General features: G+C 37.4%; 2 protein-coding genes across 3 annotated transcripts in view; both read left to right on the forward strand.

Moving 5' to 3' along the window:
• LOC148083378 (cystine/glutamate transporter) overlaps positions 1-22305 on the forward strand; it is a 216213-nt gene that overhangs the window by 20280 nt on the left and 173628 nt on the right. The gene's annotated exons all lie outside the window — the stretch shown is intronic.
• On the forward strand, positions 144-22238 carry tulp3 (TUB like protein 3). 2 transcript variants are annotated; one of them, XM_087786577.1, is made up of 12 exons: positions 144-221; positions 9154-9189; positions 10514-10565; positions 13778-13940; positions 14021-14212; positions 16004-16137; positions 17324-17512; positions 17930-18042; positions 19512-19629; positions 19701-19799; positions 19880-20051; positions 20998-22238. In XM_087786577.1, the coding sequence occupies exons 1-12, from the start codon at positions 202-204 to the stop codon at positions 21129-21131; spliced, it is 1422 nt and encodes a 473-aa protein (XP_087642703.1). In that variant the 5' UTR covers positions 144-201; the 3' UTR covers positions 21132-22238. The 2 variants fall into 2 exon arrangements, with proteins under 2 accessions (XP_087642703.1, XP_087642704.1); XM_087786578.1 differs by lacking the exons at positions 144-221; positions 9154-9189; positions 10514-10565 and adding an exon at positions 12013-12086.

Consider the following 22305-nt stretch of genomic DNA (forward strand, 5'->3'; position numbering starts at 1 on the left):
TTATTGTTCAAAGAAACAAGATCCCGCCCCCGTCAAAGAATCTTCGACCAATAGGAGCGCGTCTTCATTTACCACCAGCCAATAGGAGAGCGCGTTCGTGGTGCGTTCCGTAACTAGGGGACCACATTTTCTTCTGAGGCGTCCACAGACTAAAAAAAAGTCCTGCTGCATGAGGATTCTCCCTAGCAACGGCGTACAAACATGAGTTATTACAGCATAAGGTAAGGCGTATAACACTATAATAACGTTTTGACGCGAGGTCGATCCCACAGCAGACGTGGATTTTGACACGGAAGACGTTTAATCGACGTGGAAAACAAACTTAACGGTGGCCGACAACTTTTTTTTTTTGTATAAAAGACAACAATACTACTGTAGCTAATGCTAACGCTAGCTCCTTACGACATTTAAAAGGCGTGTTTTAAAACACAGCTTCGTGGAAAAATGATTTGTGTTGTCACGCATTTATTCATAATACACGCAAAAACACTAGAGTTATGTGGCGGTAAACATTGGTTGAAAACACCGAAGACAATAGCAGCGAATAACAATAACTATTAAAAGATGACGATAAGATGGAGTTTTGATTTCCAAAAAGCGATAAAAAAGGTTAATTTAACAATTGACACTCGTATCTAAGCTTATTTTACACCCACTGCTATACTTTAAAACGTAATTATACTTCTATTATACTATTTCTTGACATTGAATCCATTTAAACCCTCGCCATAAAACAGGACGTTTCAATAAACGCTAAGAATTGTATCAGGTTAATTGTCATGTTGGAACATGTTGCTCTTTCGTTTATGCTTCCCTTTTTTACGTCGCATTCTTTTCAAAAGCCACAGGAAACCATAGTCGTGCAGACCATTAAAATGAGCTTCTTGTCATCATTTTTAAAGTCACCAGGAAGGCAAATGCCGGGATGCAATTGGCTCCATCTATACATCTATACATCTTATTTATTTACTGTCAAACACTTGAAAGGGGGAGCAAATACAATGGATTTTATTTGTCAAAGTATTGACTGTTAAATTGCCTTGCTTTGTTATTGACTGGTGACATCTTCGTGACCCTTTCTTGTGGGATATGAACAGTACTGTTGTTATTTATTAGAAAAAGAGAAAAGAGCTTTCATAGTCTTCAACCACTCAATCAACTTTTGTCGGTCCTTAAACCAAAGCAAATATTAACAAATAAAGGCATTTACTGTTTTATCCCTTTATTATGGCGATAAAAAAAAAAAAGTCATGATCACTTATTGAGAAAATATCTATGTTTGTGACCAAGTATTTCAAAACCACATGTTCCAACGTGTACATATTAAGAAACATGTGTAGAAAGACACGTTTTTAACACAATAACCACATGTCATCCTTGCGACTGTGGTGGAAAAGTGATCTATATTCAGTTCATTCAACATTTAAAAGGTGGTAAAACTCCTTTGTGATGACTCAGAACTACATAAAGTGACACCAAAAAAAAACAGTATGTGTTTAAAGTGGTAAAGGAGCAAATACAATTCAAATTTGCCCTCTAATGTCATCTTACATTTGGGATGTAATTCTTTTTTTTATATTCTACAGATGCAAATGAAATTTGGCATCAAATTCTCAACAAAACTTACATTCTATTTTTAATTTGCTTTAGAGGTGATTTCCTGTTTTTTTTTTAAAGAGACCCCATGGGAAACCGAGTGATTAAAAATGAGTAAATAAATCAATAATATCCATCTTGTATCCACTACTTTGGTTAAATACAACACATTTACTGATACTACAAGCGGAAGAAAATGTGCTTTTAACCTTTGAAACCGGTTGTGTGTGTGAATATAAATAGTTTGTATCTATGAGATTGATTATTTACAACCAATTTTGTTGGTCTGTCTGTTGCAGTCACGTAAGCAAGTAACCAGGGCTCTTTCTCTGTGCCTCTTGACTTATATCAGTGTACATGGAGAATCATTACATATACTTTTAAAGATATATATGTAATACACATACTGTATCTTGTATGTTATCAGATAAATATTTTCTTCACAATGGCTGGCAATACTAACTTATGCAACACGGTCTCACATATGTCTGGTTGGTGTCGAAGTCATAGTTAATCTTCCACTTATTTCTGTGAGTTAGTCACTGGGACCAGACCGCCCCTCACCGGGCAATAGACAAAGAAGAGCATGAAGCAAATCATGTTTATTGCCTGTTAAACAAAACAGGATTTCATTTTTTTGTGGTGCATTGGAAAAAGTCACCTTTGGTGCCTAAAAAGCCTTGTAGATATAATATTATAAATTATAGTAATACATAAATAAATAAATAATAAAAAGAAGTGAGAGGAACCACTTGCAATTGAACACCTCAAAGACCAAGGAGCTGGTCTTGGACTTCGGGAGGTCCAGGACAAAGCCACGTCCAGTGTCCATCAGAGGCGACGGGGTGGAGATAGTTGACAACTATAAGTACCTCGATGTGTGGCTGGACAGTAAACTGGTCCTGCAACACAGACCATGTATATAAGAAAGTTCAGAGTAGACTGTACTTTCTGAGGAGGCTCCGATCATTTAACATCTGTAGGAAGCTCCTCTGCATGTTCTACCAGTCTGTGGTGGCCAGTGTCCTGTTCTATGCTGTGGTGTGTTGGGGTGGGAATGTGTCCAGAGGAGTGTCAACAGGTTGGACAGGTTGATCAGAAAGGCTGGTTCTGTGGTTGGAATGAAGCTGGACTCACTGCTGACAGTTGCTGAGAGGAGATCACTGGACAAACTACTGCCCATCATGGATGATGACAGTCATCCTCTGAACACTGTCATCAGTGAGTCCAGAGAATGCTCTTCCCATGATGCAACACTAATAGACTCAAGGAGTGGAGCGAAAGTATCTTGACATTCTATTCTATGTTAGTCTTTGTATCCTTTGTCTTTGATCTATGTTCTTTATCTTTAAACTTAGATTGTGTCATATTGTTCTTTCTTTTTATTTCTCTTTGTTCTCTTTTGCTGTGACTAATTGGAAAAACAATTTAGTAAATCAATAAAGTTCTATCTTACCTTACCTTAAATGTAAGTAAGTAAGTAATTTTTTATATATATAGCGCTTTATATATAAGTATATACTTTAGAGGTCAAGAATAAACTGAGAACACAACAGGAATTCCAGAAAATCAAGGAAAACCTGAACAAATAAAAATGTCTTAAGATGTTTCTTAAAGGAGTCAGTAGACTCCATCAAGCGCAAACACAGAGGAAGATCGTTTCAAAGCTTAGGAGCAACAGTCTGAAAGGATTTCTCTCCTCTGGTCCTGAACCATGTTCAGGAACCATCAGTAGATTCTGATCCACAGACCTCAGAGCCCGAGCTGGGGTGTAAGACTGGATCAGATCACTGATGTAAAGAGGAGCCTGACCATAAATAGATCTGACAGTAAGATGATCCTGAAAGAAACTGGAAGCCAGTGAAGAGTTTTTAGGATCGGAGAAATGTGAGTTCTTCTACTTGAGCGGGTCAGAATTCTCGCTGCAGAGTTCTGAATCAACTGCAGGTGAGTGAGCTCCTTCTTGTTAAGACATGAACATAAACTGTTGCAATAGTCCATTCAAGGCGAGAAGAAACAAATGTTAGCATAAATAACAACAAGAAGCTTGATAAGGGTGAAATCTACACTTGTGATGGGTTGAGACATTTGTGTAGTAAAGATACTGTATCATAATGAATAGCCAGTTTCCTTGATTTTCTGAGACTCTTGTGTTGTTTTCTGTGTTATCTTGATCTTTTAAGTATATATTTTATTGAATATTGTTTTGATCGCTAAGCGCTTTGTTACCCTGGTCTAGAAAAGCGCTCTACAAATATAACTTACTTACTTTCTTAGATGGCATTCTCATTTAAAAAAAACAAAACCAGTTTTTATTGCATTAGTAGATCAAAGCTAAATATCATAAATCAAAACCTTGCTGTCACTCAACATACAAAGTGTGTTAAAGATCTATTTTTCCCTTTTATTTTACCAAAATATATTTTTTTACAAGGGAAAATAAATGCCATATGTAGTGATGTGTTGATGAGGCTTCATGAAACAGCTGATGAGGGAAAATTATGCCAGATATCATTGAGATAGTAGATAAAGTAAACGATTATAAAGCAGAGAGTGACATCTAGTGGTCTTTCAAAATGAAGACACGGTATCATGATACATCATCAGCTGTTTCACAAGTGAGTAAGTAAGATGAGGCCTCGTCAATCCATCACTAGCGATAACTACAAGAATTGTAATTGTGTAGACACAATAAAGTGACTCCAGGAATTGAATCCAAAATGGAGTAAAAGTCTTCAGTCCTAACCACCATATTATGATATTGAATGTCAAAGAGCTGGCAATCTAACTCAGTAACCCAAAAACAATGTTGAATTACCAACAAAACTTTTCGGCACACTGTTGTCATGTATCCAGTTGATGTATTTAGTTTTGTCTACTATTACTGAACAGTGCATGGCACATGAGCTACAACAGACGCATTCAGGTCAGTATATCCTTAATAAAAAACTTCCTGGATTCAGATGTAAATTTGGAAGCACACGCTTTTTTGTCCCACTATCAACAATTTATCAACATTTCATTGAAATACTTTTCAAGTAATTGTGCTAACAAACTGACAAATGAACTCTACTAAATCATAACTTATTGGGCTATGGTCAGGTTTAATGTAACAATGGAGTCTAGGGACTCCTTTGAAAAAAAAAAAACAAGACATTTTTATTCTTGCAGGCTTTTCCCTGATTTTCTTAGACTCTTGTGTCGTTCTCAGTGTTGTCTTGACCTTTTAAGTATATATTTTATTGGGTATTGTTTCGATTGTTTAAGCGCTTTGTGACCCTGGTCTGGAAAGCGCTCTACAAATATAAATTACTTACTTACTGACTTACAAATGAGACAAGTGCCATCTAGTGGTCATTGAAACCTAATATGATGCATCGTCACATCACTAGTCTATGCAGTCTCAACTTTTCTTTAAAGCATTACAAAACATGACTAATAGGAACACTAGGGACTAGCCTTTTTAAAAAAAAAAAGAAAAAAAGAATGGGTCTTTTCAAATTTGTAGACTGATGGCGCTTTATATGTCTTGTAAAATATGAAGTCATAGAAGAAAGCCCATGTCCCTGGGGGAAGCAGTGTAATTATCAACTGTTTATTTCCATCATTTGTTTGGAGCTCAACAACTATTCCCTCCGGTGAGCGATTCCCTTTGCTTATCATCATTTACCTCGTTTGTCATTTCACCCACGTCTCTCAGGACGGACAGACACAAACATGCCTCTAATCGCCTCTTGAGCCGTCTTATTTTCCTGTCTCATTACCATGTAGGAAAAAAATAAATAATATGGGACTCTTCTGGTTACCTAGCAACTAGAACCGATGTCCTCTCACCACGTCTGATTTTTTTTTCAGAGAGAGTCTCTTATTGTGGAGATTTGACAATTGAGACAGGTTTTCAAAATGTCCTCGCAGCAACGACGTGTAAATATGAGAAAAATGTAAGAATGAACGTGTTGTGAGGCCTGGTAGTTTTGTCAACTGGGAGTATGTTGTGTGTTTTTTTTATTGCCATATTACTACTTTAGCTTATTCAATGTGTTACAAGAGGAGTCATGGAAACAGCCCTAAGCCTCCAGCTGACATCTGCCAGTAGCTCTCTGGGGTGGATCGTCGCTACTGTGTCTTAGTGACATAATGGGCCGAGCTCGCCCGGGCTTAGGTGTACACCACAGCAACACCTAGATCAGACACAGGTGTACCTTTTCACCGTTTGATTAGTCATACCTGACCCCCCCCTCCTCATGGATACCGTCGATAATGGGGGATCCCGGCCGGTCTTCAGCCGGTGGTCTTACAGGTAGACCCTTTTAGTTTTTCCGTCAATATCGTGTGTGTTTTTTAGTCGACCGGTCAAACAGTAGTTAGCTTTTCAGGCACTCTCTGTGTTCCTGTAGCAAGCCACCTTTGTTAGGAGGCGTCAAAGATGTTCTGAATGTTTTCGCCGTCGTTGTTACCGATTCAGACTGTTGCCGTGTGACGGTGCTGTAACCAGAGTGGGTGATTTACATGCCTTCTTCCAGGTATGCTCTTGAGAAATACCTGCTTGATTAGAGATCCTGTGATCAAATAGACTCCGTAATAAACACACATCCAAGCTTGATGCATGGTTGTTTCAAGACATTAAATGTGACTCTCTAAATATATATCTTGTTTATTGAATAATGTTTGGACAAATATCTAAACGCATGTTTATTTTGTTTCCCATCAGAATTTCACAAAATATACTTTGGTTTGGGTTACTTCATGTCATGTGCCCTATGTAGGGCTAGGTATAGATTTCAATACAGGTACTAAAAGCAATACCTTCACTGTGATGCCTGTTTCTGGACAATACTTTTCTCAATACAAATTTTATGAGATCAATTCTGAAATGAAAGAAAGGCTATTACACAAATTACAAATCTCAAGGTTCAGTAAATTGCTACTCCAAGCTCTTTTCTTACAACAAATAAATAAATAATTTCCAGTGCAATAAAACACTTGCTAACAAGTGACAAATTATTCTGATGTTCGCTGCCTTTGTCACGGATCAGTTTCTATTCAGAAAATTCTCATTTTATCAAGTTTTGATGACCTATGGATATAAAAACTTGTCACCCAAAGACGAAGGATGTTTCTATACTTGGTAGTATCGAAGCATTTCAATTCAATTCAATTCAATTTTATTTAAAGTGTCTTATCATAACAAAGTTATCTCAAGACACTTTACAGTTGAAGTAAGACTATAGTTGATTAAGGAAAAATAGATCCCAGCAATTCAACAAAGAGCAAGAAGCGAAACACTGTACAGTGAGCTATGGCGAGGAAAAACTTCCTTTTAGAATGCAGAAACCTCGAGCAGAACCCGACTCATTGTTGACGGCCTCCTGCTTTGACCGGCCGGAGCCACAAAAGAACCAAAAGTTCCCAGCCATAGCTCTACAGGTAGACTATGATCTCCTATAAGGAACCCCTGCCCTAAACCATATCCTGAAAGAAAAGAAAGCTAATTAATTCCCTGTATTAAAAAGTCATTTATTTTGTTAAAAACCTTCTTCATTTTCAACCGAATACTCATACGCAGGACATTATTTGATACTCGAAAACCCGATTTCGATTGCAAGGATAAAAAATTAATTAACAATTAAAAATGAACAGAATCACATGTTTAATATGTATTATAAAAAAAAACCGAGAAAACTGCAACTTTGATATTAAGTCTAAGGTATCAGGTCTAAGATAATGGGAATAAAATAAATGATATTTTATGAATGAATGGTATGTCATGCACATCTATATAGTAGGCAAGCAAGCCTGTTAAAAAACTAAATTTACTTTTGTGATATACATTTTGTTTTTGGGCCTGTGATAACAACACAAGAGTAAAGTGTTCCTTTCTCGGCTATGCTTAACGTACATAACAATAACCTAAATGACAGTGGGCGAACTTGTTGACGTGATCATTATGCTGTTAAAGTGCTGTATTCTCAGCAGCGGCAGTTACAAAAAAAGCCTGACAATGAAAAGTGAACAGAACTATTCACTCACACAGTGTTCAGAAAGTCTTCTATTCCGTGCTCAGTCTAGGGACTGTTTAGGTTCTGGTGGTAACAACGGCCGGAGTTAGCTTTGCTGTTTACAGATATTGTTTCACAAACCCAAGCTTGACAATGAGTCCTCATTGTTAGACTTGCATATTGATACCTTTGAAAATAAGTATCTGGATGCAACATTTTAGTAAAGATACTTTTTCAAGTTTCGACACTTTTGACAACTCATTAGCATTTACAAACATATACTTTAATTCGGTTTTAGATGTCATATGGTCTACAGGTAAGGTCTATCTATTACCTCAGTTCTTATCAATGTCCTGAAGGAAAAGATATGACTCAATTCCTCAGATTAAAAAGTCCTTTTTTTTGTAGAGACCCTTTTCTATGTGTTCGTGGTCCTTTAAACCTCATGAGATACGAATCCTAATCCCACAGGTCTATTGATTTCACTCATTACAAATTAATCTAATTTAATTTCTAACTCATTAAGAAACAATTGATTATGGTTATCGCCTTTTTTCTGAAAATATGTTTTTAGGATAACCTCCAACCCTTACACAAAATCAGTTTTGCGGTTAGAAAAGTAGAGAATACTTACACAATACTTCTGTAAAGTTAGTCCAGAATGTGTTTTTATGACATTGTACGTTGTTTTTCCTCCTCTGCCAAGAAGGTTATTTGATCGTGGTGTGAGAAACACTATTGTTATATATGTTCAACAGCACAATATTGATTTAAAAGAAGAAAGATAGAATAAAAACCTACTGTTTCCATCCTTCACCTGAGTTTATTTATTCAACTCCAAATGTTTAATAATGGATGTTGTTTTACATTTCATGGAGCCATGTGAATTAAGCCTCTTGGCAGAGTTATCCATCGTCCTGGTGCTTTTTTTTTTACTAGTTTCGACTGTGACTAAAAGCCTTCCGTCCCCGCAGTTCAACGTCTCTTCTCCACGGCTCAGGGCTTAAGCCTCGGGCCTATGATTACAAAGCATCGACTGCAGGTTTTTAATCAATGCTGTCGGAGGTGTGTAATGTGGATAGCGTCTGGATCTCCATGGTTACGGTCCAGTGAGACACAAGCAAGAGGGGCAGCAGGAGTATTCTCTAGTCACCCAAGCTGTAACCGACTGATGAAACATTGATCACCTACAGCCGCGACGAGGCGCCTGACGTGGGTTGTTTCTCCGGAACAATGGCTGTGTTGATTTGTTCCTAACTCTCTAAGGATTAACGTAATGAAACCCGGATGGTACTTTGAGTTACGAATAGACAAAATCATTTGTTTAAGAACTATCAATGCATATCTAAATATATATATATATTAGTAGATGTGTCGCAGCAAGATCTTTATGTTTTATAGGTTTTAGGGGGGAGGACAAGGAGGGGGACAGGAAACCCCCCATGAAAATGAATGTATTATATATGTCTATGTATGTAACTGTTTGTAACCTTGTCTATATTATCCCCAAATCTAATTTCCACCTTCTCTTTTGTTTCCATCCTTGTTTTATCTGAAGACCTTCCAGCTCGTCCAGTTACAACACATCGACAAGGTAAACAAACACACTCACCAGGATCTTCTTAATTCCAAGGATTACTGAAGCATTGCATTAATTCCTCTGAGAAGTATTAAATGAATGAAGTAAAAAAGTGAGTATATCCAGCTTGAAGTGGTCAGAACTACTGTAGTGATGAGGCTTTGTGAAACAACTGATGAGGTATCACAGTGTTTTTATTTTTGAAAGACCACTAGATGGCGCTCTCTGCTTCCTCATCTTTGGCTCGGATCTATGAATTCAATAAAACCGGGAATCATTTTCCAAATTAAGGCACCACAAAAAAAATTGTTCAAAAACAAAAAGGAAAAGTGCAGAGACTGCCATCTAGTGGACTCTGATAAAAATAGGAGACCATCAGTCAGTACCAATGAAATGTAGTACTTTTGGTAATTTAGGTTTCATTACTCGAAAACATTGCCACCATTTTTTTAATGGTAAAGTAGAACTGAGTAGACCATTTTGTATGAGCCCATAAGTCATAAGCCTTCACTGAAGTGTAATTATTCTAGTTTAATATAATAAATGTCCTGTTCACATTTACAGAAATAAACAGGCAAATAGATGATCACAATAAATCACTGAATACTGTTTCCCAGTTTTTTTCTGTATAAAGATTACGGCGATATATGGTTGTTTTTCTTGAAATGTACTGTCATTAATTTCTTCTTAATTTTCTGTACTTTATTGGCAACTTTTATGCTTGTGCTACCGTTAGCTTAACTCTAATATATATTGTTTACAGTTAAATCCAAGTAAAAAAAACATCCTGTAATTTTATAATGTGATTCTACTTCAAGTTACTTTAATAATTTATTTTCCCAATACTTATCAGCAGTATACAGCAATAAATATTTGTTATATTGTAGTGTTTCCCTCCTTCTCTCCCCCTTGTATCCAAGCAACACAGACCTCTGCTCCCACACTAAGCCTCCAAGAATAATGACCACATACAAGTTTCTTTCAACAGTTTGCGATAATGAAACATGATAAATCAAACACTCGTAACTTCCAACTGTTACAAAAGAGCAATACAAGTATTTGAAGTGACTTAACTACTGAACAATATAAAACGTTGTCCGTATTACTAACCCTATAGTGTTGGATATAAGAAACCACATTTTTGGTTTAGCACAAACATTGAGTATTTAATTTGGATTTACTTTAATATCCCATCACATTAGATCAGTGAATCAGATCATCTTTGTTGCCAGTGATGTCAGAACAAAACAGGAATTTATCGTGGTGAAGTGGAAAATGCGATAAACTAAAAAACCATGAAACCTTTTCTCTAACCAGTATTTTTTGTGTGTGTTTTCAGTGGAATTGAAGATGACAGCGCTAGTTTCATGCAGCAGAAACTGGAGAAGCAGGTAAGGACCCACTATTTCCTTTTACAATGACCATGCAATCACGGTAATCCCTGTTGAAAACAACATGAGTTCATTACTTCAACAGGCTTTCAAGATTTATTTCATACTAAGGTTCAGTTTGAAAAAAAAAAAAACGAGGTTGCTGGTTATATTTTATCGAGCCATGACCATCTTCTGTATTCAAAATTGGTTCGCTTTCATCTTTTCAGTCTTTTGGGTTTAATCCCAAACCTTTTCTGGGGCGCCACCCCCGCTATCGCACACAGAGCCGAACACAGCAAGAGGAGGATTTACTGCTCGCCTGTTGGTGCTTCTAGCTTGTGCGTCGTGTCCATATTCCCGCAGATTTTAAAGATTAAAATTTGAATATAGAAGGTCTGAAATTGTGTGTTGTGACATCTCACACATCTTGAGAATCCTGCCCAACAAGTTGATTGACTGAACAATCAAAGTTTAAGATAAGATAAGGGATAAACAAAAAACAAAAATAATACATATACATCCAATAAAAGTGAAAATGATGTTGAAGAAAAGGAATTTAATGCAAATTTTTGATGAATTTAATTCAATCTTATTTAAAGTGTCGTATCATAACAAAGTTACAGTTTAAGTACGACTATTTTGAAGGAAGGAACTGTGACGGGGGGAGCGTCAAAGGACCCAGAAGCAGAAACACAAAAGACTAAATCCAAAAGTCGGTGTCTTTAATAACGTAAATCCAAAACGTGCTCCAATATGGGCAAAAACAAAATCCAAAATCTGGAGTGAACAAGAAAGGGCATGGTGAGAACAGAACTCAGACCGGCAAATTAAAAAAGAGAGAAACAACAAAAAAGAAGCTGACAACGTCAGGAACAGACTCGGGTAATTTCCAAAGATTCAAGTCTCGGGAAGCGATCGAAGTGGATCCAAACCTTGTCATGAGAAGCGATCGACTGGCGATCTCTTCCTGCCTTGGAGCTCCTTAAGAAAAGGGGAAGCGATCGCCTCAAATCAGATACAGCCGTGCACCTGACGCCTTCATTCCAGAGTAACAAAAAGCAAAAGTGATCTCACCAAAATAAAAAAAATGGTAAAGGATTCATGACAAGAACAACAAAAACAAAACTGTAAAATTGAGAAAGAGAACATCACAATTTGACTTGTACTTCCTGTTAAAGAAGTTAAGCTAAATCTTCATTTTGTTCGTTTATAAAAATGTTTATAAAAAAAGTGACAAAGGTAGAAAACAACATTCATGAGTACAGTTGGATAACAAGACCCCGCTGTCATCACCTCTCCTCCCCTCTCCACTCCACTGCTAATGACTGATTATGCATTATTCTGTTCAGAACCGTGGACACACACACACACACACACACACTCTCACAAACACAAGCCCAGGGCTTCGTTTTTTCGGTTCAGAGGCAAAACCCTGTTGCATCGGAGGACAAGTTTTTGTTTGTTTGGACGATATCGTTTTTTTAAACATCAAACAACGTGAAATTTTGATGCTGGATTATCAGGATGTCACTGGAACTGGTTCGTGATTTTCATCCTTTCCAATCGCCTTTCCCTTTAAGAAACCTTGTTAATTAAATACAACAATATTGATATTACAAACTATCAGATGTTGTCAAATGTATACACCTTCTTTACTTTGTTTTGAAGTTGGACTCATGAGGTCATACACTGATGTAATAACTCACATTTTCTTAAAGCCTCTTTTGATTTGATATGAATATGTTTCACTTTTCACAGTAAAAACTCTGTTTAATGCTAATTTAATCAATGCTTGTTAAGCATTGGTGCCTTATTTAATGACTTTGGCATCTTAATATTAGAAAACAATACTGTCTGTATAAAATATGTTGAGTTTTTTAGTCTAAAAATAATTCCAGTTGACCTTAAACACCACCTTAATAACATGTTTGGCAAAATTTTGGCAAAATAAATAGTCGAGGCCACTCGGGTTGTTAGTGATCCCTCATTAAATACTAAATTGGCTAGCAGAGAATATGAAATACATATTCATAAAATCTAATGCTGGTTACGAAACGCTGAAACATTTTTGTGTTTTTTCATCTTTATGACATTTAGATTAATTTGTGGCCCCAAAAAGCATTTCCACCAACTTTGACCTGTCATTTCAACAAATTTAATTTGGGCTATAGAGATTAGATTGACAACCTAACTTCTGTTTTTCCTGTTACTCTTCTCTATGACCTTTTGCAGTAAATATTTTTTTGTAATTTTGATGTAAGAAACGTGTTTCCAATATAGTAACAACATCATGGCAGCCTGACACAGTCATTCTTATTTAATACATATGAATACGCTTTGAGCGATCAAAATGGGGCGTTCAAAAATGTAGGGACGGCAACGGTGCATTCATTAGCGTAGGACAAATTAAAAACCACGGAAGAACAAAGGTTTACGAAATGAAAATAACGTGCGTTTCCTCTTCCGCTGGGATATTAACACAATAGTTCAATAATAGAATAATAATATAAACCTTTTTGTAATGTTTTTAATGAACGTAATTTTTTCCTAATAGTCTCCAATCAGTTTTACTGTTTATAATAAAAAAATATTATTATTAATATATTAGTTGCTGTTATTACAAATTGAAAAACTAAATTATTGAATTATTTATTATATAACATTTTATTTATACATATATATTATTTAATTATTTTTTCCCAACCAATTCTTTTACTCTTTTGTTTCTCCTTTTTTAAACATTTTATGTTGAATTAATTTCACTTTTTCTCTTTCTATTGTACTGATTAAAATGTACTGTAATTGTATCATCTTCTCTTTATTCCTCTTTGTTCTTGTTCTTATTTTATTTTGATTTGTTTTATGAAAAATTGCTGTATTTTCTGTGGCTATTGGAAAAAAACAATTTAATGATTAATAAAGTTTTACCTTACCTTACCTTACCTTAATGTAAAGTCATTAATTTATAGGGCACTCTGAGATTTTAAAGCCTGTAAAAATGTTTGTTGATGTTTTTAAGGCCTGGATACACTTGGCTTCTTAAAGTGAAGATAAAACAGATGTTGGTTCAAAAGTCAATGGTGGTCTAGAGTTTAAAACGATGATCAAAAGGTCCCAGAACATAATTTATTGATTGGTCTTTTGAAAGTTTTGTTTAATGGATTGCTTAATGTTGTATTTTTATGCTTAACGAGAAAGATTCCAGAATTTCTTTCTTTGTTTCTTCCCAGAGGGCACTGCTGGAACAGAAACAGCGCAGAAAAAGACAAGAACCTCTGATGGTGCAGCCCAATCCAGAAGCCCGGCCAAGACGCAACCGCACAAGGCGCGGTGAGGAACAAGCACCGCTCGTGGAGTCCCATTCAAACATCACCAGTGATGTCATCATGGAAGGTTCGGGGAGAGAACGACAATCACGTTTATTTGAGGAGGAAACAGTGTATCCTTTAGATCTGCCGATTCTCGTTGTCCAGGTATCGACGGTCCGGCGGCGTTCCTCGGGCCGGACGCGCCCGACAAGGCGGCGAAAATTCAAATCGTGTCGGTGAGTCAGTCGCAGCAACAACCTCAGTCCCCGGCCCCCGCCGAGGAGCCCGAGAGAGAGGGCGACACCGAGATGCTGCTCGAGGCCAAACCAGACATTCACGAACTGCTACAAAAACAAGGTAAAGATTCCTAATATTTCACAGATCCTCAAAGTCCTCTCGCGTGGGCGACAGAATTCCTGGCAGCGAGTCCCGATCGGCGACTGAGAAATAGGTCGTTTTTTTTATAATAAAGTCCCATTGTTAACGCGGCATCATTAGAGCTGTCACCGTCCACGTTTATTGGCATGTTGTCAAGTTTTCTAATGGTCGGCGGATCGTGAGCTAGCGCGGGGACATGAGCTCTACCAAAGAGGCCACGGGTTCACATGTTAGGCGCTATAATAATGAGACCCTGGCATTAAAATTGGCTCCTGTGATCGTCGAATGAATGCAAAACTTCGATACAGTCCTGGAGGACCCCCCGCCCCCTTCTCCTCCGTCCACACCAGCCCCCCCCCCCGTGCGAGACCTCGCTGACTTTTCCACATGGATGGTCGTGTCAGCCAGCAGCTTACACAAATCTGTTCGGTGCTTTAATTGGAGCCCAGGAGTCACCGCTGGAGAGGAAACAACAGAAATGAGATTGACTTTAGTCGCGGGGTCGCTGTAGTTAAATTCTGTAAATACCCCTGCAAGTCTACCAGGCTTAAATTAATCCTTAGTAAATACATCAATTCTCTGAGACGGAATTGGAGAAGTCGGAGCGACTTCAATGTGAGACAATCGCACAAGAAGCCAAACGTGTTTTAGAAGTTAAGGTCTCAGGCCGAAGAAAGTGTATAGAAAACAGGAAGTCTGATCACGATGTTGTATTTTTGTCTACAAGGCATAATCCACAGTATCTTAATTATGTCTGTGTTTGTCCTCCTTCATCGAAAAATCCCATCAATTAATTTCCTACAACATAAGGTCAACTCTTATTGGAGATCTCTGTTAAAATGTTGACCTCCTTGTTCTCTACTTTCCTTAGCTTGTCTTAAAAACTGGCGTCTCAACACTAACAGTAATCTACTTTAATTTGAGTTAACCACGTAAGATGACTTGATACGATCATATTGCAACAAGAAATGTTGCGATTGGTTGATGGGGCTTCATGAAACAGTTGATGAGGTATCATGATACAGTGTCTATATTTTGGATGACCACTAGATGTCACTCTCTGCTTTATAATCTTTAACTCTTATCTACTTTTTCAATGAAACCTGACATAATTTTCAAATTTAAGATTGACATCATTTGGTCTTTAAAAACGAAGGTGTGTGTATCATGTAGGTTTATGTGCGATATTTTATTGCGATAAGTATTGTCCAAAACTAGACTATAGTGTTACAGAATTTACAGACCACATGACCCTTGATGAAGTTGTACGTAACTGCCTTCCTTTTTTTTTAAAACCACTTGTGTCCAAACATCTTGCTGCTGGAGTCGACTGTATCCTCTCGTCCTCAGTCATCAGGATTTAATTGTTCCTTTAACTGCAAAGGACGTCATGATTGCTGCCACCTAACGGCCTGAAGTTTAATTGCAACACAAAAATGAACAAATGCAAATTTTAAATTAAAAAAAGATCATTATACACAGACTTTATCGAAATATGAAACATACAGAAGTATGATTTGAAATAAAGTATGATTTGGCAGTGCTGTTGAATACAGTATGATAAAAGGAAATATTGCGATGTATTCTGTACTATGTTTTCTCACACCCCTAGTATCACGATACCTCAACCGTTGTTTCATGAAGCCTCATACAACCCATCACTTATCTCTACTTATTGTCAGCTTACCCTGAACATGTATCCTTCCATATAGTTCAGTCAAAAGTACAGAAAGATATCCTGGAGTTAGAATCCTCTGCTGTGTTTCTCAGGTTTGTCCGGCAGCCTGAACTTCGACGAGTCCAGCGAGCCAGAAGACAGCAGGGAGGAGGAGCGACCCGGCTCCCTGTCCCCGAACGCATCAGGGACGAGGCCCACGTCCGCCGCCAGTGGGAAAGACAACCAGGTGAGTGACGGCAGCTCAGTATGCTTGACAGAGGGAGTATATATTCATTCATTAGTTGATTATTTAAGTTTGTTGATTATTTATTTCTTTTTGTCGGTTATTTATTTTCTTAGATGTCTTAATTAATGTCTGTTTAAGCTGTATTTGCTGTGGCTATTGGAAAAAAACAATTTAAATCAATAAAGTTCTACCTTACCTTACCTTAATTAATAAGTCTTAATTGTTTTAAGTGTTAAGTGTGTCTGTGGTTAAGTCCTTTCAACCGTATTCATGTTTTGCATCGTGGGTCAGAGAGGACCACAATTTAACTTATGCTGTATGTCTTAATACATGCATATTTGACTATAAAAGAACTTGACTTGACTTGAGATATAGTGTTGATGAGGCTTCATGAAACAGCTGATGAGGTATCATGATACAGTGTCTTCATTTAGAAAGACCACTAGATGTCACTCTCTAATTTAAAGCCTTTGATTCTGATCTACTAATTCAATGAAACCTGACATTATTTTCAAACCGGGATCATTTCAAACATCTAGTGAAAATGAAGACACTGTATCATGATACCTCATAATCTGTCTCATGAAGCCTCATCAAAACATCGCTATGAAACGTGGCTCATGTTCGTAAAAAAAGGGAAAATGTAATGGACGTAGTGGAACGATGTCACTCTCAGTTTGAAAATAATGCCAGGTTTCATTGACAGGGCCGGGTCTAGACAGGCATGTATGAGGGGGCAGCCATAAATCTTGAGGGGGCATTGTGCTGTTACTTACTTACTTACATGTAAGTTTGAGGGGGCACAACATTTATTTGAGGGGGCTTGTTCATTGAATTAGTAGATCAGAGCCACGTTTATAAAGAAGAAAGTGACATCTAGTGGTCTTTCAAAATGAAGACACTGTATCATGATACCTCATCAACTGTTTCATGAAGCCTCATCAACCCGCCACGAGGTAGAAATGTAATCAGACTGAATGGATAACAGGGATGTGTCCTTGACAACTCCTGTTGTGTTATCAGTTTTTATCTTGATCTTTAAAGTATATACTTTATTGAATATTGTTTTGATTGTTTAAACGCTTTGTGACCCTGGTCTGGAAAAGCGCTATATAAATAAAAATTGACTTACTTACTTACTTACTACACTGAGAGATGTGACCCCGGCGACCTTCGTTGTGTACAGGAAGCGTCGACACCGTCTCCAACGGCGGATAATTCGCTACTCGACGTCACCAACCTGGAGGAGTTCGTCCTGCGTCCAGCGCCGCGCGGCGTCATCGTGAAGTGCCGCATCAGCAGGGACAAGAAAGGGATGGACCGCGGTCTGTACCCGACCTACTTCATGCACTTGGAACGAGAAGATGGCAAACGAGTAGGTGTTCGGTTGAGATCACTGTTGTCGAACTCGATCTCACACGGGGCCTGTGTACTTGTTGCCTCATCAATAATTAGTTATCCTTTTAAAACGGTCTGATTTTAAATGATTTCAGGCTATTTAAACATTTATGCAGCTCACTACAGACTTTTTCATTAAATAGGGTCTTGTTTTCTGAAGTTTCCAGATACATTCTTGACACTTTCTATTGGTGCTTGCTATAAAACTGGAAAAAACTTTGAATCAGCGTGCATTTCTCACGATGCTAACACAGTTTATCAGTATAGACTTCAATGTGGAGCTTAACCTTTATCGTAAAGCTCTTGCTGTCCACGTACAATTCGTTTGCCAGGGCCCGATTTGAGGGATGGACGATTCATCCTGGACTTGTTTTTTTTTCTCTCTCTCTGTCAGGTGTTCTTACTAGCAGGACGCAAGAGGAAAAAGAGTAAGACGTCAAATTACCTCATTTCCGTGGATGCCACGGATCTGTCCAGAGAGGGAGAGAGTTTCATCGGAAAACTGAGGTATAGTCACACTCTTTGAAAGCTTTGTGTGGATCCGAAAAACTATTTTTTATACAGTTAAAATATTCTCATTCCCATCACTTTTGGATGTAACAAGTTGCTCTTTTTCCAATATAGTCCTTCATGGCAATTTAGATTCGTTTTCATGTGTATTTGGCGCCCCCTTGTGCCGTTCTTATGAAACGCTAGCAGAGATAGACACGTCATTCTGGTGCGTTATGATAAGTATTTATGAATTATAAACGAGTGGTTCCCCAAACACCTGGCCCCGACAGTTAAAAGCACAGAACTAATAATACAATATAAATTAATTACTGCTGTCTGAAAGGCGTTTTATTAAAATAAAAAAACAATAGATTTTCCCCAAAGTAACAACATTAGTCTGTGACTCTTAAGATGTCAAGAGACTTGTTTACTGAGGCAATTTGTATGTTAACTAGTAGGGCTTTGTATATGCAAGAACCTTGCCATATGATGCATAGCACGATACATGTGTGATTATACGATATATTGCCATATATTGCGATACTGTATTAACAACAATATATATATCAAAACAGTTTTTCTGGCTTTTACAACAAAAACATTAGCAACTTTCTCTAATCAAATGTGAAAGTAATTGTAGGAAAGTGCATCTCAAAATATTAACAAAACATTTCAACTTATATTAACTTAGACAATGAAGTCAGTAAGTAAGTGCTTTAAAAGTCTAAAACAACCTGGATCAACATGCAATATCCAGTATCTGTCTGTATTTAATTTTTAACCTATACTTTGTTTTAAATCCAAAATGAGTTCAAACAGATTTAAAAGCTGCTGGACTCTGGTGTATCTTTTCTTTTTTAACTCATTGCTGCCATTTCTATTGGTCTTGTTGTTAATTCGGCACCGAGGAAAGGACGAATGTTGCCAACTAGTGGCCAGGGGTTTAATTGCAGCACACAAATGAATAAACGCTGTGAGTGTTAATTGTAAAACAAAATTTTGAATGATTGTCTTTTATACACACACTATTGAAATAAAAAACATAAAATAACTTTAATGTTATTTCAAAGGTAAAAAAAATATAGATATTTTTAAATATCAATACAGTTCTATTAAATATTGATACAATATTGGGAATAAAAATATTGCAATATATCGTAATAACGATATTTTCTTACACCCCTATTAACTAGTGAAAATAAGTTAAACACAAACTATTTGGAAAAATCTCCGCGGGGCTTCTGTTCATTGAACGTTATTATGAGATGTATTTTTGTTTCTTGGGGGTCTTGGAAACTAATACTGACATTAAACATGTTGCGCATAAAAGGTTGGGGAACCCCTGATAAAAGAGTAATCCAGTCATGTTAAATTAAGACGTAGAACCCTCACGTCGACAAGATTAAATAAAAAACCACAAACTGCTGATACATCAGTTAAATTCAGGTCATAAAACTAGTTCAAACCAACCACTTCCCCAACAGATCCAACCTGATGGGCACCAAGTTCACAGTCTACGACAACGGCAGCAATCCCTGCAAGAACCCCGGGACGCTCCTGGAGGAGAGCAACACTCGACAAGAGCTGGCTGCCATCTGTTACGTGAGTTTGAAGACCTTCTTTTCGGCTCACGTCGAGACCGTGACTCTGATGGTTTCGTTCCGTCTGTTCAGGAAACCAACGTCCTCGGATTCAAAGGGCCGCGGAAGATGACGGTCATCATCCCCGGGATGAACATGAACTTCGAACGAGTTCCCGTGAGGCCCCAGAATGTGAGGGAAAAAAATGACTTGATCTAATATTGAGTTATTTGGCTAATAATGTGGCTTTTTTTTTTCTTCTGTGGCGGCAGGAGCAGCAGAGTCTTCTGAGCCGGTGGCAGAATCACACGCTGGACAACCTGATCGAGCTGCACAACAAGGCTCCGGTCTGGAACGACGACACGCAGTCCTACGTGCTCAACTTCCACGGCCGCGTGACCCAGGCGTCCGTCAAGAACTTCCAAATAGTTCACGACAACGACCGTGAGTCGCTCAGAGCGTCAGGCGTCTCAACTCGCAGAGGGACTAAAAACGACAATCTTGCTGTGATGAGGCTTCATGAAACAGAACATGAAGTATCATGATACAGTGTCTTCATTTCGAACCACCACAAGATGTCACTCTCTGTCTGAAAAAAATGTCAGGCTTTATTGAACTAGTAGATCAGAGCTAACGATTGTAAAGCAGAGAGTGACATCTAGTGGTCTTTCAAAATAAAGACACTGTATCATGATACCTGATGATGCCTCATTATTCTTCCACTACTGTAGTGACATTAAAAATGTTTATTATTCTGGTTATAACTCATTTCAACTGATCATTATTTATTCACTAGAAATGTATAAATATTTTTTGTCTTTAAAGATAAATAAAAAAAAAAGGATTTAGGATTTTTGGAACCTAATTTTTTTGCTATTATATTCATCTTTTGCGATTTTTTTTAGAAAGAAATTGAAAAAAGAAACATTACTAGACTTTTTGTTATCATCATTTATATAATATATTATATAACATAATATTATATTATATATTTTCTATTTTTCTTTGTAGTGTACGAACTTTTCCAAAAAAATGTTCAGCATGTTTTCGACATTTTTGGTCATTATTTAACATGGTGATCTAGGAACTTTTAACTTTCCTTAGATTATAGGTTTAGAAAATTGTGCTGGATTGACGAAGCATCATGAAACAGCTGATGAGGTATCATGATACAGTGTATTAAATGTCACTCTTTGCTACTAATTCAATGAAAACTTCGCATCATTTTCAAACAGAGAGTGACATCTAGTGGTCTTTCAAAATGAAGACACTGTATAATGATACCTCATCAACTGTTTCATGAAACCTCATCAACACATCACTAGTTTCTTTAATGTACTTTCTTATTCTTGTGGCTTAGCCTCTTATTTCTTCTCCGTCTTCCCTCCAGCCGACTACATCGTCATGCAGTTTGGCCGAGTGGCCGAGGACACGTTCACGCTGGACTTCAACTACCCCATGTGCGCCCTGCAGGCCTTCGCCATCGGACTGTCCAGCTTCGACAGCAAGCTCGCCTGTGAATGAGAACGACCCGCTGACGCCAGCCTTCTTAGCCACGGCTGGAGCTTCATGAAACAGGTGATGAGGTATCACGATACAGTGTCTTCATTTTTGAAAGACCACTAGATGTCACTCTCTGATTTAAAACTGTTGACTCTGATCTAATAATACAAATTTTCAAACTGGGATAAACATCTAGTGAAAATGAAGACACTGTATCATGATACCTCATCGACTGTCTCATGAAGCCTCATCAACACATGACTATGAAACGTGGCGTGTTTTCGTAAAAAGGGAAAATGTAATGGCGTAGTGGAACTAACTTTTTTGGTGAAAGTGTACATTCCAGATGTTGCCTTGTCGTCGTCGTCGTCACCGTCCTCTCGTCTTAAACTACACTCAGAACATCAGTAGTTTTGTCCTCAAGTGTCCTCACCAGCCTGCCTTGTATTCAACATCCGTCGTTGCTATTGATTGTCGTCACGTGTTTTTACGAAGCGATCGAAGCTTCATGAAGCGTCGTTTTGAGAATCACACGATGGCCACTGTAAGCTCTAGAAACGTTGGGTTTATTTAATGAACATTATGTTTCAACCAAGAGCACCACCTAGTGGCCCACGACAGCGAGGCTTCATGAAGCTTCATCGACCAGTGCAAAAGTGCATTATGTTTTTTATTTTTTATCATGTTACTGTTGTTTCTTAGTTTTAGCCGTCTTTTAAAAAAAAAAATGAATGCAAGATTGCACATTTCATCAATTTCAACATAGATGAGTCATTGTCAAAAGTATTTTGATATCAGAGAGGATTATGGGAAACACTTGATGGCCACTATAGTACTGACACAAACTATGTCGAAACAAAACACATGGTGACTACGTTTTTATTCAACTGTAACTTCTTTTTTTTGATGTTTTATTTTGTCATTTTGTAATTAAGAACAGGTGCAATTTCAGAGAGAAAAAAATATACTGTAAATATATGTTATAATTGTGATAAGTAAAAACGTTCCATTAAAAAAAAAGAAGAAATTTTAAATACGTTCAACACTATTTTCCTAAAGATGATATTGGATTTTGTGAAAGTTTTAATGGTTATATCGTGAAAATAAAAACACTACCCCGACAAAGAATATTGTTCCTACCTCTGTCACAATATTGTGGAAATATATATATATATATATATATATATATATATAT

Source organism: Callionymus lyra, chromosome 3 (genome assembly GCF_982586985.1).
Source record: "Callionymus lyra chromosome 3, fCalLyr1.hap1.1, whole genome shotgun sequence".
NCBI lineage: Eukaryota > Metazoa > Chordata > Actinopteri > Syngnathiformes > Callionymidae > Callionymus > Callionymus lyra.

What these genes read in the sequence shown, in the direction of transcription:
- tulp3 (XM_087786577.1), top strand. Translation starts at nt 202, where the DNA reads ATGAGTTATTACAGCATAAG. An exon ending in AGTTACAACACATCGACAAG is followed by an intron (nt 9,190 to 10,513) that starts GTAAACAAACAC and finishes GTGTGTTTTCAG; the next exon opens with TGGAATTGAAGATGACAGCG. An exon ending in CCAGTGGGAAAGACAACCAG is followed by an intron (nt 16,138 to 17,323) that starts GTGAGTGACGGC and finishes CGTTGTGTACAG; the next exon opens with GAAGCGTCGACACCGTCTCC.